The following is a 14315-nucleotide window of genomic DNA, read 5'->3' as shown; positions in this document are numbered from 1 at the left end:
AAGAGGGTTTCATTTCACTCGGTTGTGATGCAGGAAAATGAAGCCGTGCATATTATCGCTACCAAAATCACTCTTTCGCGGGTGTGTCTGTGTGGGTGTGTGTGTGTGTGTGGGTGTGCAAGCTCAGTTAAAGGTTGATGGTTGATAGAGGATAGCGTTGCACTGTTGCACCAAACAAAAGCAATAGCCCCACCAATCGTTAGCTCCATTCCTACCTGCTGGAAAGGAAGTCATTTGAAAAGTACCCTCGAGATAGTTGCTGCTGGTTGGCATCAACCACTGGACCGCCCACTGGGAGCGACAGTTGCTGCTGCTGCTGCTGCTGTTGCGTTTGCTGTTGCTGCTGCTGCACCGGCATCATAGGGAATGTCGCGTTGGGTTGCTGCTGCTGCTGTTGCATTGCTTGGTTCGGGCCTAATGGCGAGGGTTGCATAATGCCCGTCTGCATCATTCCGACACCGGGCTGTTGCTGCTGCTGCAGCATCATCTGTCCACCCATGGCTGTTTGGCCGGCCATGTGTGGCTGGGGCATTATGGCCATTGGATTGCCCATCTGCTGTTGCTGCTGCTGCTGCTGCTGAGGTGATTGATTCACTGCTACCCCACCCATTACGGTGCCAGCGGCGAGCGGTGACTGCTGAGCGTCCGTGAGCATTCCCTGCTGGTTGGCCATCTGCATCGTTTGCGGCATCACAACCGACTGTAGCGTGCGTTGCTGCTGCTGCTGCGATTGTGGATGTGTGCCCACCACCATTTGCGCTTGCTGTGATTGAAGCTGCTGCTGCTGTTGATCCTGCTGCATTGGCTGTGGTTGCTGCGGTGGATGCACCATCGTCTGTCCGGCCGTCGCAATGTAGCGCGTGTTGACCGCCTTCTTCGTCACGTCGGCACTGTGCGACGGTGTGGACGTGTTGGACGTGTACGGCGTCATGGAGCTGGCAAGCATCGATTCCTGAGATTCCTGAAACGTAACGAAAGGCAAACAAAAACGTAAGCGCGCGTATTCTTCCACCAAAACATTAGCTTTGGTCTCGCTCTTTCCCTTTACCTGTGATTCGTCCGTGAGGACGGTTTTGAAAATCTCCTCCACCACCTTGCTGTCCATCTGGCCAATGTTGGTGAGATCAAAGTGCGGGCTCAGCATGTCCACCAGCTCGTCCTTGGACGATTTGGCCAGCGTATCGGTGAGCTCCGGGTCGGTCGCCAGCTCGTCAAAGGCCGCGGAGTGCTTGATCAGCTCGTCCTCGGTCATGATTTGGCTCACAAAGTCCTCCTCGATCAGGTCGTTCGGCAGGCCGAGCACATCGTTCAGCCCCTCCGTGTCGCTGGTCTCGTCCTCCTCCATCTTGGTGGGAGCGGGACCACCGTTCGCGGTAAAGCCGCCCGCCGCGTTGTTCGCCCCACTGGAAGACATAGCGGCGGCTGCTGCTGCCGGTGAAGGTGCAGCCGACGAGGGCGGCGGCGGCGCGGCACTGCTGCCCGGTGTGCCCGGTTGCGATTGGGACGTTCCGCCGCCGGTTGCTGTTCGCTGTCCCGGATGTTGTGGCACTGCGGGGCCCTGCTGCCCACCCGCCACCTGGCTCTTAATCGACGGTCCCACCTGACTAGCAGCGGTCGCAGCGCTGGCGGTCGACGGGGCCACCCCCGGCTGCGCGTCGGAATGCTCCTTCGCCTGCGCGCTGGCCACTTCCTCCTCCTTGCTCTTCACAGCCTCGAACAGCTTCAGCTCCTCCGCCGACAGCTTCACCGTCTTGTCGTCCGACACGTCGCTCTTCGCCTCCTCGTCGCTGGCCGGCGCCTCAAACAGTGGCGCATTCGCGGCCAGCAGCGTCCGCCCGAAGAACGCGTCCTGCAGTATGCTCGGATAGATCTCGATCAGCTTGCTCTTCGGCTTGCGCCGGATCGGTTTCTTCTTTGGCTTGTTGCTGCTACCACCGGGCTGCCCGTCCTCTGCCCGCCCGTCCTCGCCCAGCCCGTCCACCAGGTCCTCGTCGTCCTTGCCGTCCTTCGTTCGGATGCCCCGGTTGCGCACAAAGAACCCACCGATGCCTAGTTTTTGCAGGTTGCGCTGCCGCTTCTTGCGCAGCACCACCGTCCCCGTTTCGGTCGTGAACAGCGCGAAGCCTTCCGGCGGCGTCGGATCGTTCCACACCATGCCGTCCTTGTAGATTTCCGCCTCCTCGCGCGGATCGAGCGGCTCGAGGCGCATCTCCTCGAGCGAGTTGTCGTGGCTGCTGCCCGCCACCACCGACTCGATCGCCGCCAGTATGCCCGCATCCTTTTCGGCCGCCTGCGGTTCGACCGGCGGCAGCTTCGGTTTGCGCTTTCCCCGCTTGCCGAACTCGGCCTGCAGCGCCTTGATCTGGTGCAGGCCGTGCTCGCTCAGGCACACGCCGTCCAGGTAGTGGTTGCCTTCCAGCGCGAGCGGCGCTATCCGTTCCTCCTGCTTGGCGCTCAGCTTCGCCAGTGCGCTTGCCGTGAGCGCCGAAGCTGCTGCTGCTGCCGCAATCGCCGGCACGTTCGCGGTGGAGGATTTGCGCTTCGGCACCAGATGGGGCGGCGGCTGATCGGTCGGCCGGCAACCAACGCACGTGTAGCCCTCCTCGGCGCACCGTTCCGCGTCCGCCTCCGTCTTGATCTGGTCGCAGCCACAGTGCAGCCACCGTTCGCACTGGTGGCACTGGATGATCAGCTCGCCCTCCGCGTAACCCTCGCTGCAGGACGGGCAGCTCGACTGGCTCGCGCACGGCCCACACTCGGTGTACGCGTTCATCCAGGCGCAGTTAAACCCGGGACTGTTGGCGCCGCACTTAAGGCACATCGCACACCACTTGCACTTCCACGTGCCCTGCGGCACCTGCTCGAGCGGCGGATCCATGCAGTAGGTGTGGTACGAGATGTCGCAATCGTCGCACAGTATGAGCCGCGCCTCGTCGTGCCGCTGGCCGCACCCCTCGCATATCGTGCAGTCCAGGCAGCGCCAGCCCTTCTGCAGGATCACCTTCGTCACCTTCACGTTCGTGCAGTACGGATGGTAGCACTGGCCGCACTGGGTGCAGGAGATCAGACAACCCTCCTGGTCCGTCCCGATCGCGCCGCACATCACGCAAATGTCCTGCGTCAGCACGAACTTGTCCTTGGCCGAGCACAGCACCAGCCGGTTCTCGCCGCCCGGCTCCTCCTCGCTGGCCTTCGCCGCCGTCGCCTGGTCCGCCGTCGGCCGCTGCAGCCCCAGCCCGGGCACACCGAAGATGCCGCGCATCTTCGCCTTCGAGCCGCGCTTCCGCGTAATGTCCGCCAGGCGGGACTTTTTCTGGAATCCCTTGCCGAGCCCTTTCGGCCGGCTCCCCGCCAGCCCACCGCTCAGCGACAGCCCGAGCCGCTTTTTCGCTATCTTGCTCGCCACGTACGGTTTGCCCTTGCCGAGCCCGACATCCAACGAGCCGCTCCCGCTGCGCTCCAATCGATCGCGCACCGATTCCCGCCCCTCCGGTCCGTCCACGTCCATCGCGTCGTCGTTCGCGCTGTCCTGCGACCCCGACATGCCGTCCTCGTCCACGCTGCTGGTGCGGCGCAGGGCCGCCGCCAGCCGCCCGCTGTGTATGACCGTCTTGCACGGGCTGCACAGATACTCGTAGTCCGGGTTCGCCTCCTTGCGCGCATTGTACACCGACAGCTCCGCGTCCGGATCGCACGTGCTGTGCACGAACTTGTAGCACACGCTGCACTTGACCATCTCGCGGTGGGCCGCCGCCCGGTACGCCCGGTGGCAGATCGGGCAGGAGAAGCCCTTGTTGCGCTGCTGGTAGCACGAGTCGCACACGGTGTAGTGCGAGTGCCAGCGCGACGACGCCCCGGCGCCGGGCGTCCTCGCCCCACAGTCCGAGCACACCCGGCAGCAGCGGCACTTCCAGCCGATCTTCGGTATCGACGTCATGACCGGGCGCAGGCAGCTCGCGTGGTAGATCTTGTCGCACAGCTCGCACGCGACCGAGCGGCCCTCGGACGAGTCCGGTACGCGGCAGATTTGGCACTTCTTGCACGAGTTGCACTGCCAGCCGGTCCGGACGCCCGGCAGCTGGGCCAGCCCGACGCACGTGCCGTGGTAGTGGTCGCCACAGATCGAGCACATCACCAGATTGCCGACGTCGCCGAGCGCCGAACACTGCCGGCAGTTGATGTCCTCCGCACACACTAAAGGCACTTGTCCGAGATGCTCCTTGCAGAAGATGTTGTACGTCTGGATGACCTGGAACCCGCCGGACGCGGCTACGCACGGGAAGTGGTACCACTTGGGGCAAGACATCTGCCGAGCAAAGAGAGAGAGAGAGAGAGAGAGAGAGAGAGAGAGAGAGAGAGAGAGAGAGAGAGAGAGAGAGAGAGAGAGAGAGAGAGAATGTAAATGTAGAGAAGGAAAGCACCTTCACATGCACCAATTCTTACCTTGCACGACAGGCTGGCACCGTAGTGGGTGCAAAAGTGACACCGTCGGCTGAGACTCTGCACCACCATCAGCTCCAGATTGCTTAGCGTCCCGCTGACCGGGTCCCGCCCCACCCCGTACGACCAGAGCGCGCAGGACCGGTGGACGTAGAAGTAGCCTCCATCGCTGATCGAGCTATCCAGCACCTCCAGATGGCCGATCTTTTCCAGCTCGTCCGTGTACTCGGCATTTGGTATTGGATTTCTGCAACAAAAAAAGGGAAAAATGGAAGATATAACTCAAGTGCTTTAAAAAGTAAGCTGAAATCTTGTTTAAAGGTCCATTTACTTTTACATTTGATCGTATAATTTTACATTTTCGGTTGTATTTCTATTAAAACTCGTTGAATTATAATGAATTTAAAGGTAAAAGAAGACCCCAAATGGCAGATATCATTTACTTATTAATTAAATTATTTTTATAAATTTGTTTTTCGTCATTCTTTGATAATTTCATGCACACGATCGTAGAAAAAGCTTTCTAGAAATCATGATCATAGATTGAAGAGACCAATTATCTATAGTTTGACGCCTCAGCGTCTTATTTCAACTTGTTTTATAGTGAATATAATAAAAACAACTATCCTAACCCAGCCGTACACTTACTTGCACTTGTTGGAGCCCTTCTGTCGCTTGCTGCTGCCGAGCTGGGGCGGCCCGAGCAAACTGTTCGCCCGTGGACTTTTGTCGCCGAACGCATCGGTCCCGTTCGTGCCGCTGTGCGATTTGTCTTCCTGCGACAGTGCGGACGCAATCTGGTCCGCGGCCAGCGTCATCTCGATGCGCAACATTTCGCCCTGCCCGAGCTGGCTCCGTTCGCCGAGATTGCACAGGATGCACTGCTTGCCCGGGTACTTCTCGGGAAAGTACGGCATATCGTCCGGCGCGGGCATGAGCAGGGCCGGATCGGCCTCGATCTCGCCGGTCGGCGTGGACGCGACGGAGCTGTTGGCCGTGCTGGCTGTGCCGCCGCCGCCACCGCCATCATCGCTCGGGGAAGCAAGCAGTGAGCCGCCGAACCCGGCGGTCGGTGAAGCTAGCGGCACGGGCGCACCCGACGACGGACTCCGCGCACCGGGCGTGATGGAACTCGAGGGAATGGTGGTGGTGGTGGTGGTACTGTCGTGCATTGCCATCTCCACTTTCCTTTTAGGGATACCACCACGAACAACATTAGTACTTTTATATCTACAAAAAGAGAAGCGGTGGAAAAAAGGGGGAAAAGGCATACAAGGGCCACTGGTTAGGAAAGGTTTACAGTTACACGGACTACAGCGACAGCGGTGGGGCGAACTACGGGCGGGGCGAGAGAGAGACAGAGGGGAGGGGGGCCTCTACACGTTACCTTTTAACAACTTTGCTTTCCGCGGCGGACGGTGACGTGCTTCCACTGGCCAGTGATGCAGCGGCCGCGATCGTGGCCCCGCTCAGCTTGATCATCGTGGTGCTGCTGCTGCTGCTGTTGCCGAAACCGCCTGCGGGACCGCTGCTGGCCGGATTTGTGCCACCCCCGGACGACATCTTCAGCAGCGGGATGAAATCTTTCTTCGGCCGCCCGGGACCGCGGCGAAGGGCCGCGGCCGATGGTTTGCCACCGCCGAGACCGAACCGCACGACCGGCGGGTGTGCCGCCGCCGGTGACGACACGGACGACGGCGAGGACGATGCCGGCGACGATGCGTTCGAGGAGGAGGCGGACGAGCCGGTGCCACTGTTGAGCGTTACGCTAGCGGTGCCGGTTCCAGCGGACGAGGACGACGCGTTCAGTATGATCGTTTTGATCGTTAGCTTCTGATGCTGTGGCTTCGGCGCTGCTGCTGCTGTGCTGCTGCGGGGAGTCGTCTCCTCCGTTCGGTTATTGCTGCCGCTGCTGCTGCTGCTGCCTCCACCATCAACTGACTGTTGCGGTTGCTGCTGCTGCTGCTGCTGCTGCGGCTCGTCGAGATTCTGCGGCAGACAGTCGTCGTTCGGCGAGGATTGACACGAGATGGTGGTCGCCGGGTCCAAAATTGCTTCTGCACGCGGTGGATGTTTTGGAGGGGTGCGTGTGGGTGGTGTCAATGCGTTTTTTGTTGGGTTGTTGTGTTGTGGGGATACAATCCGAAACCCCGATGATGATCGCGGTGAACGATTGGAAGGAAGCCGGAATTAAACGTAATGATGATGATGAAATTCGGCGGATTTTAATGCAATAAATAGGTGCACAAGGGCGGGGGGAAGAGCGCGTGATTGGGACGTGAACGGGGGGGTGCACCGAGACGTCCGAAAATGGAATCTTTCACTAATTTAAGCAGCCTTTACTCTATGCGATACGAACAAACGAGCTACGAAACTGGGCACACCACCTGGTGACAGTGGCCAGATGCTAATAGGCATGAATTCTGCTTCCCTCCGGAATGTTGCTCCGGGAAGGGCCACCCAACTACCAACTTACTATCAAACTTAGCTATTACTTGCTGCAGAAATGGCGATAGGAATAGGGATTACTGGAGGCGTTACACGAAGGAGTATAGCGCGTGTATTGTGTTTCTGGGTGTGTGTGTGTCGGAATTTCCTTTTTAGTGTGTGTTGGAAGGGTGTCGATGTGTGTGTGTGTGTGATGTATGATAAGAGGAATTATGTTCTACACACTAATAAAATAGAAACAGTACGTGTTTTTTTCTGTTTGCTTTTTTTTGCAGAGAGTAGCAGGATGGGATGGTGGTGGTGGTGGTGGTAGATAGGCGCACCTCTATAGTGTTCTGGGCTCTACTGGTGGTCTGTAAAAATGTGGCAGAAAAGCGTGTAAATTTAGAAATCATAAAGTGAGAAATTAAGAAAATCAAAGTTTGTTGAACGGTAAATTAAGTTGGTTAACGGTTTAGCGAAACATAAATCCCACTTCCAGAATAAAAACAGATAAAGTTAGTGTTGTTAATTTGTATGCACAGTTGTCTTAAAATAACCATTTAACATAAAAATAGACCACTAACAAAAAGATTAGAAATTAACAATAAAGTACAAATCAAGCGTCAATCGTCTTGCGTTTTAGTGCGTTAAAGTGCACGCGCGCGTGTGTTTGTGGAAATAGTATGTTGTATCTATCGACAGGATACCTTCACGCTCTAGCAGTAGGGGGAACCGGTTGGTTTCTTTTATTTCGACGAGGAATAGGAAGGATCAAAGAGCTTTAGCAAGCGTCGTTTTCTAAAAACGAAACTACCAGAACTATTACAACACAATTCAATTAGCTCACACAATCGCATAACACTACTTCTAGCTTCTACATTGGCAGGCAGGCAGGCAGCACACACACACACAGTTCCTGCCCTGCCCGCACCTACCCACCAAGCAGTCGGGGAGGGGGCAACTTACCGAGCGGCGCATTCAACGACAATGCATCCTGGTCCTGGATGAACTCGTAATCACCGTAATCGGAACCATCCTCGAAGTCGTTGGTGTCGAGCAGTATTTGTTCCGGATCCATGCTCACTTCCGGTTAATGGGGCGGTTCGTCGCCCTGCGCGATTGTAGATCCGTTCCCCGGCACTACTGGTGCGGCCCGTCGTGCACAAGCGGCGACGGCCCAAACACATGTGCGCCACCGACAGACGACGCACGCACACACATACACATACACACACACAAACACACGCGGATGATGAAAACTAAACTATTTCACTGCAATTCTTAGAGCACAACTCAAAAACATCAACATACAAAAACATTAACGCAAATGTCCGTTTGCTTCTTCTTCTTCTTCTTCCTCTTCTTCGGCTTCGGGTATGCTATGACTTCTTCTTCGCGGGTTTCTTCTATTGCAACTTTCCGTTTCCGTGTACTTTTCTCTCTCTTTCTCGCTCGCTCTACTCTTATACACGTTCACTTTTCAATCATCATTTCCTCTCACGCGGGGTTTCCTTCTTTTTCGGGAATGGGGGAGGAGGACGCGGGCACCAGGCTACCAGGCTACCAGTCGTGTTACGTTTTTTTCCGCCTTCTTTTCCATGAATACATGCGTTTCAAATTCTGACGGGCAGCGGCGGCTGGCTTACAACGGCACTATACACACATTTCCTGGTGGTGGCTGGCCCATGCTGAAAAGGATTAGAAATGTATCGGTTGCTTTAGTGAACACTCAATCGGGGGGTGTGTTCGATGCGCCCGCCGGAAAACGGGAAGTCGGTTTCGGCGGGGCAGCACAGAACGACACACCGACGACGGGAGAGGGGGTAACCCTTCCCTCAAGGTAGGAAAGGGTTACTGTGCGATCAAGATAACCGAGGAGGAGCGGGGAGTTAAAGGGACGGGGTTAGAATCTGACACTACGGGAAGGTGAGGAATTTCACAATGCAATCGTTTGAAACACCACAAATCACAGTGCACTGTGACACTGCACTGGCACGAGGGGGATTGATTATTTGCAAACACACAGAAGCACACACTGCCCCCTTCACCTAGCCTTCCACTCCACCACCACCACCACCAACAACAACCCGTTTCAGCGTTTGGCTTCTTTGACGGGTGTTGACGGGTGGGAGGACCGAGGCGGCGGTGGTAGCCCGTGCGTGTGTGTGTGTGTGTTCTTCAGCTCACGGGGAGCCTTTTAGCTTTTCTGCTTTTCCGACCACCGCCGTTCGATTCCCGTTTCACAGATCACAGATCACTAGAACGCACGGCGACCAGTCGGAACACCACGACGGCCGATGCGGCAAGGGGCCCACGGCGGTGCTGGTGCTCGTCATCGTTCGCGGTCGCCATTGTTGGGAAAGCCAACGGGTCGATTTTTTTTTTGGACGCCGCCTTCGCACACCGCCCTGGGGCGATCGCGGACCCTCGGGCCAGCGCTACGCCCGCACCTCTCAACCGCCCTACGTACTGGTTTGCGGGTCGCCTCCGTACGCGTCGTCGCTGCTACATAGTTTTTCACCAGCCTAGTAAGCTTTTTCCACACGAAAATCGGCTGGAAAAATGCCTCCGATGACAACACGAGCTGATTACACTTTTTTGCAGCTTTTTCTGTTTCACGATACCGCACAGCGGTGGCGCTAGTGTGCGCGGGTCGCTCTGGCATGTTTGACAGTCCACAAGCAAATGCGGGCCGGGTGGGATGTTTTCAAGCAAGCGATTCGATGCGATGGTGGCTACAAAGTCTCGTTCAATACTTTGAGCTAGGTTTTATTGCCGAAAATCAGTTTCTTCGTTGTTGATTCATGGATTTTAGTATTTTATAATCAATTATGAATCATAATAAGTGAAGGAGAACCGCAAAACAAAAGAGGAATATAAATGTGATTGAATGTCTAATAAATTAGAAAATGGAAAATCGAACCGCAGCATCGAAAAACATCGCACGGTTGCTGTTTTGACAACTCTTCCAAAAGGTAACGGACTTTTGGAAAAGGTTTTGTTTACGTTGCAATCTATCGACTGTTTCAATGCATTTTTTCTAATTTTCTTACTGAAAATATTGAGTAAATACGTTTGCTGAAACTATTTTGGGTCCGGCACAAGTAAGACTAAGCGATGTTTTGTTAAAAATAAGTTTGGAAGGCGCCATCATTTGGTTTAACTAACACATTTCCTTGCCGTAGGTACAGAACAGCACAGGATGAGCGCACCAAGACGATCCAGTGCGAGAATTCGCAAATCCACACTTTCTTCAATCAATTCCAATGATAGTTCGCGGAACACAGGCGAGCAAACGTCTTTTTCGGCTGTAAAAAGTAGCAAAACTCCTGCGAAACATTCTGATATGAGTATGATGCCTCCTCCGGCTCCGGTCGAAGCAGACGCCACCATCGGGAGGGTATCGTTCAGGCCAGGAAAATGGCGGAAATCGATGTCGACACTACTGAAAACCTCAATGTGCCGTCGGGAAGGTGCTTGCTCGATCGGAGGAGAGCGTCGTATAACTATGTACCAGGGACCACCGCAGTCGAATGAAACACTGCACGACGCGCAACGGCTTTCCAGCAATACTACCGCGGACAGACCTTCGGATTCGCACGACGTCTCGGTGCAACGGTTTGTAGCGCCACTGTCCTGGAAAACGGTATCCGACCAGCGCTTCTTGTGTCCGCAGCGATCGAAAGACGAAGTCATGACACGCTGTGGACAGCGGGAACCGATCAGCTTCGAGCAGGCCCTCGCAAAAATGGAGGCCACCGTTGAGCGCAAGATTGGCGAGGGCGTGTACGGGGAAGTGTTTCTCTGCACCAAACCCAACGACACGCAGTCCGTGCTGAAGCTGATTCCGATCGAGGGCAATCTACCAATCAACGGCGAAAAGCAGAAAACGTTCGAGGAAATACTGTCCGAAATCATCATCTCCTCCGAGTTGAGCGATCTCCGCCAGCAGAATGTACAGTTCAGCACGGACGGGTTCGTGGAGCTGCGCAGCGTTAGCTGTGTGGTGGGCGAATATCCACAGCGACTGCTCGAGCTGTGGAAGGATTACAATGACCGGCAGGGTTCGGAAAACGACAGTCCGGAAGACTTTCCCGCCGACCAGCTGTACATCGCGTTCGAAACGGCGTTCGGTGGCAGCGATCTGGATGGATATCGGTTTTACAACGCGCAGCAAGCCTTTGCTACCTTCACCCAGATCGTGCTGGCACTAGCCGTGGCCGAAAAGCGGTACGATTTCGAGCACCGCGATCTGCACACGGGCAACATACTGATCGAAACGACCAAAGTGCCGGAACGGACGTACTGCCTGCTGGGCGAGGAGATCGTCATTAAAACGCACGGTCTAAAGGCGACCATCATCGACTACACACTATCGCGCATCGTTTACAGTGGGCTGTGCCTGTTTAACGACCTTTCGACCGACGAGGAGCTGTTCACCGCCGAAGGCGACTATCAGTTTGAGATTTACAGGAACATGAAGACGGTGCTGCAGAATCGGTGGGACCAGCACGCGCCGAGGACGAACGTGTACTGGCTACACTACCTGCTGGACAAGCTGACGTCGGTGCGGAACTTTCGCGAGAAAACTAGCAAAGCGCACAAGGCGGGAATGAAGGCGATGAAACAATTAAGCGACGTGCTGCTGCAGTTTACCAGTGTGCATGACATTGTGCGAACGTTTTTTGCCTCTGACGTTCTGGAAGCAGATAAAGAGAATTAGGTATCTAGCCTTTTTATTATCATGTGCTTTAAACACAATAACTATTTACTATTTTATTTTTAATTAATAAACATGTTTCAATGAAAAGAACGACGGATTAACGATGAATTCAAATAAAAATCGAACTGACAGGCCGCTTCTATGTGTGCGTGTGCTTGTTTCGGAACCAGAGTGACCAGAAATACCGATTTAGGGTAACTGTACCAGTTTTCGGCAGGCTAGTGCAGCAGTTTCACAAAAATTGCTCACACATCAATATTTTTCATTATTTTTCTTGAAAGTGTTGTTATTCTGGTTGATAAACTATCATAGTATGTTACAATATTTTTTATTTGCCGGTTCAAAGCCCTTTTGCATAAATATTCGTGAAAATGCAAACATTGATTTTGCTCCTATTTTCGGCAGTTTGTTCCTATTTTCGGCAGGCTGTGTTCCTATTTTCGGCAGCGCGAATACGGGTCAGAAAATGTTTGTATCAATGTGAATATGTACAAAAAAATGTTTAAAGCAATTTAACACTCTTATTTTCCTAAGATTGGTGTTAAAAAGCACTTTAATTATTAATTTTATGTTGCTTATTTTGGCCCGTTTTGACAGCCATTTTGATGCGACGTTTAAACAGAGCAGCCATTGACAGTTTGATGGTTATAGCGTACGGTGCGAACTGGCTTACAAATATTTATTTTTCTCTTAAGTTAGTGCATTGTTTGTCGTAAAATTGGTGATATTTGGTACATGAAAGCTCATATTATGTGTCGACATACGCATTGTAGTGTTCTGATCAATTTTAAAAGGAATATTCAGCCAAATTCAAAGTGTGTTATTGTTCCGAGTTTCGGCAGGAGCCCACAACATTGAGCTGTCAAAAATGAACATTTACTGTGTACCTATTTTCGGCAGCATTTAAAGTGAAAAATAACCTGTTTATCGTGATTTTAAAATTCCGAACAAGTTAGAATAAATTAAATAAGCATAAAATCTTTTATATACACCACTTTTTCATTGTTTTACTGTTCTGATTCTCTTAATCACAAAACCTGCCGAACGATTGGCTGACAGCAAAGCTGCCGAAAAAAAGCACAATTTATTTGATATTTTGGAAAATACGTAATGAAATGGTGTGAAACTTCGTATGTAAATATCAAATAAGTACACTTTCACTACAAAATTGTATTTTGTGAAATTTTTTACCGCATTTGTGCAGAATTTCACGTTTTTAGCTACCCTGCCGAAAATAGGTACACTGCCGAAAACTGGTACAGTTACCCTATCTGTATTCCTACCGATTTTTCATATGCCTACCGAAAATCACAGATATTTGATTTTTTAGTCGTTTAAGCTTAATCTGTGACGCTTGGGATGCTGTTTCAAGGATTGCTAACCTCATTTGTTACTTATCGCGCTGATGCACGTTTGTTTGCCTGGCACTTTTTTTTTATTTTTTTCCGTTGAAATGTAATGTTCATAATAAGTAGAAAATGTCAGTTGCATGGATTCCGAGAATTGCTCGTCAAAGGAAATCATTTAAATTTGAATTTGAATCTCGCTGTCGACGATTAAAGCTCAAAGACAGACAAAGAGAATGAAATTTTCAGGCGAGGGGAAGGTAGAAACACACGGTGGGGGTCCGGCCCAAGATCGGATCCGAAGTCCGTTGTTTTGGGCTTATAATTAAAAATGGCAGATGGAGCGCTACCACAGAGAGAATGCGCTCTCTTGCTCCTTCTTCTTCTTCTTCTTCTTTTTGGCACCGGTCAAGGCCTGCCTGTACTCATTAGTGAAGGGGGCTTGGCTTTCAGTGACTTATTGTTACCATAGCGGGATAGTCTGTCCTACCTATGGGGGGTCGGTGTTAGCAGAATCGCAATGAAGTAACGCAGCACACTTGAGGGGTAGAGTTCAGAACGCAGAGAGAGAGTTTATTCAACATAGCAATTTACTTTATACCGTACCTCCTGTCATTTAACATTATATTCATGCCAGGTAGCAGCACGCCTGACAGTGGTAAACCATTATTCCACAGTCGGTCTATTCGGGGCTTGAATCCATGATGGGCATGTTATAGAGTCGTTCGAGTTGACGACTGTACCACCAGACCGGCGCTCTCTTGCATGACTTTTAAAATACTCGAGGCACTCTCACTGAAAAGAACGCTTGCTCGCGCTGTTTCATTGTATTTTCCTCATACCCCTTCCTTCCCGTTTCTCCCCGAATACGCTGCACTAGTGCGAGCGGGACACCGATACCAGCATGTCTTTGCGAGAAAACCAAACGGAGCGCGCAGGCTGAAAGTGAACGCACACATTCACACATGTGTAATTGTGTGAGTGCAAAAACTGCGTAGAAACCAAAACACCAAACGCTCGCGTATTTCCAACCGTCTCCCCCTGCTTCTACATGCCCCTCGCTTGAAAGTCGCACACTTTTTCATTCTCTTTGCTAGCAGGGTAATCATTAAAATAATTGATTAAATTTAAATGGTTGCGTTCTCAACAGTGCTCCTGCCGAAATCTGCCAATATAATCTGGCCACACTGGTCCGCAGGTCAGGTGAGCTTTTTGGCGGCCACCGTCGCAAAACCGTCGCAAAACGTCAAAACCGGCGTCGCATGTACTGCAAACCGACGTCGCCAGCGAGCGAAACTCGCAACAATTTCGAGGCGCTGGCGACGGTCGTTTTTGACGTTTTGCGACGGTTATTGACCTTTCGAGCGAGCTTTTGC

General features: G+C 52.7%; 2 protein-coding genes across 5 annotated transcripts in view; one reads left to right on the top strand and one right to left on the bottom strand.

Moving 5' to 3' along the window:
* The window catches only part of LOC120902428 (histone-lysine N-methyltransferase 2D-like), a 33395-nt gene extending 23886 nt beyond the window's left edge, over window positions 1-9509 (bottom strand). Inside the window, exons 1-7 of one of the 4 annotated variants that reach the window (XM_040311151.1) lie at window positions 9341-9509; window positions 7837-8558; window positions 5828-6497; window positions 5089-5670; window positions 4444-4687; window positions 1049-4306; window positions 216-961 (exon numbers count right to left, since the gene is read on the bottom strand). In XM_040311151.1, coding sequence (XP_040167085.1) covers window positions 216-961; window positions 1049-4306; window positions 4444-4687; window positions 5089-5670; window positions 5828-6497; window positions 7837-7948 — 5612 coding nt within the window. In that variant the 5' untranslated portion in view covers window positions 7949-8558; window positions 9341-9509. The remainder of the gene's footprint in view (window positions 1-215; window positions 962-1048; window positions 4307-4443; window positions 4688-5088; window positions 5671-5827; window positions 6498-7836; window positions 8559-9340) is intronic. The other 3 variants (XM_040311152.1, XM_040311153.1, XM_040311154.1) reach the window with 3 other exon arrangements.
* A 347-nt stretch (window positions 9510-9856) lies between these two features.
* Window positions 9857-11686, top strand: LOC120901556 (serine/threonine-protein kinase haspin homolog). The gene is made up of 2 exons (XM_040309589.1): window positions 9857-9974; window positions 10056-11686. The coding sequence occupies exon 2, from the start codon at window positions 10073-10075 to the stop codon at window positions 11591-11593; it is 1521 nt and encodes a 506-aa protein (XP_040165523.1). The 5' UTR covers window positions 9857-9974; window positions 10056-10072; the 3' UTR covers window positions 11594-11686.
* The last annotated feature ends 2629 nt before the right edge of the window (window positions 11687-14315 follow it).

This window comes from Anopheles arabiensis, chromosome 3, assembly GCF_016920715.1.
Source record: "Anopheles arabiensis isolate DONGOLA chromosome 3, AaraD3, whole genome shotgun sequence".
Lineage (NCBI taxonomy): Eukaryota > Metazoa > Arthropoda > Insecta > Diptera > Culicidae > Anopheles > Anopheles arabiensis.
The sequence above is the reverse complement of the archived record's forward strand: the minus strand, read 5'-3'. Positions and strand labels throughout refer to the sequence as shown.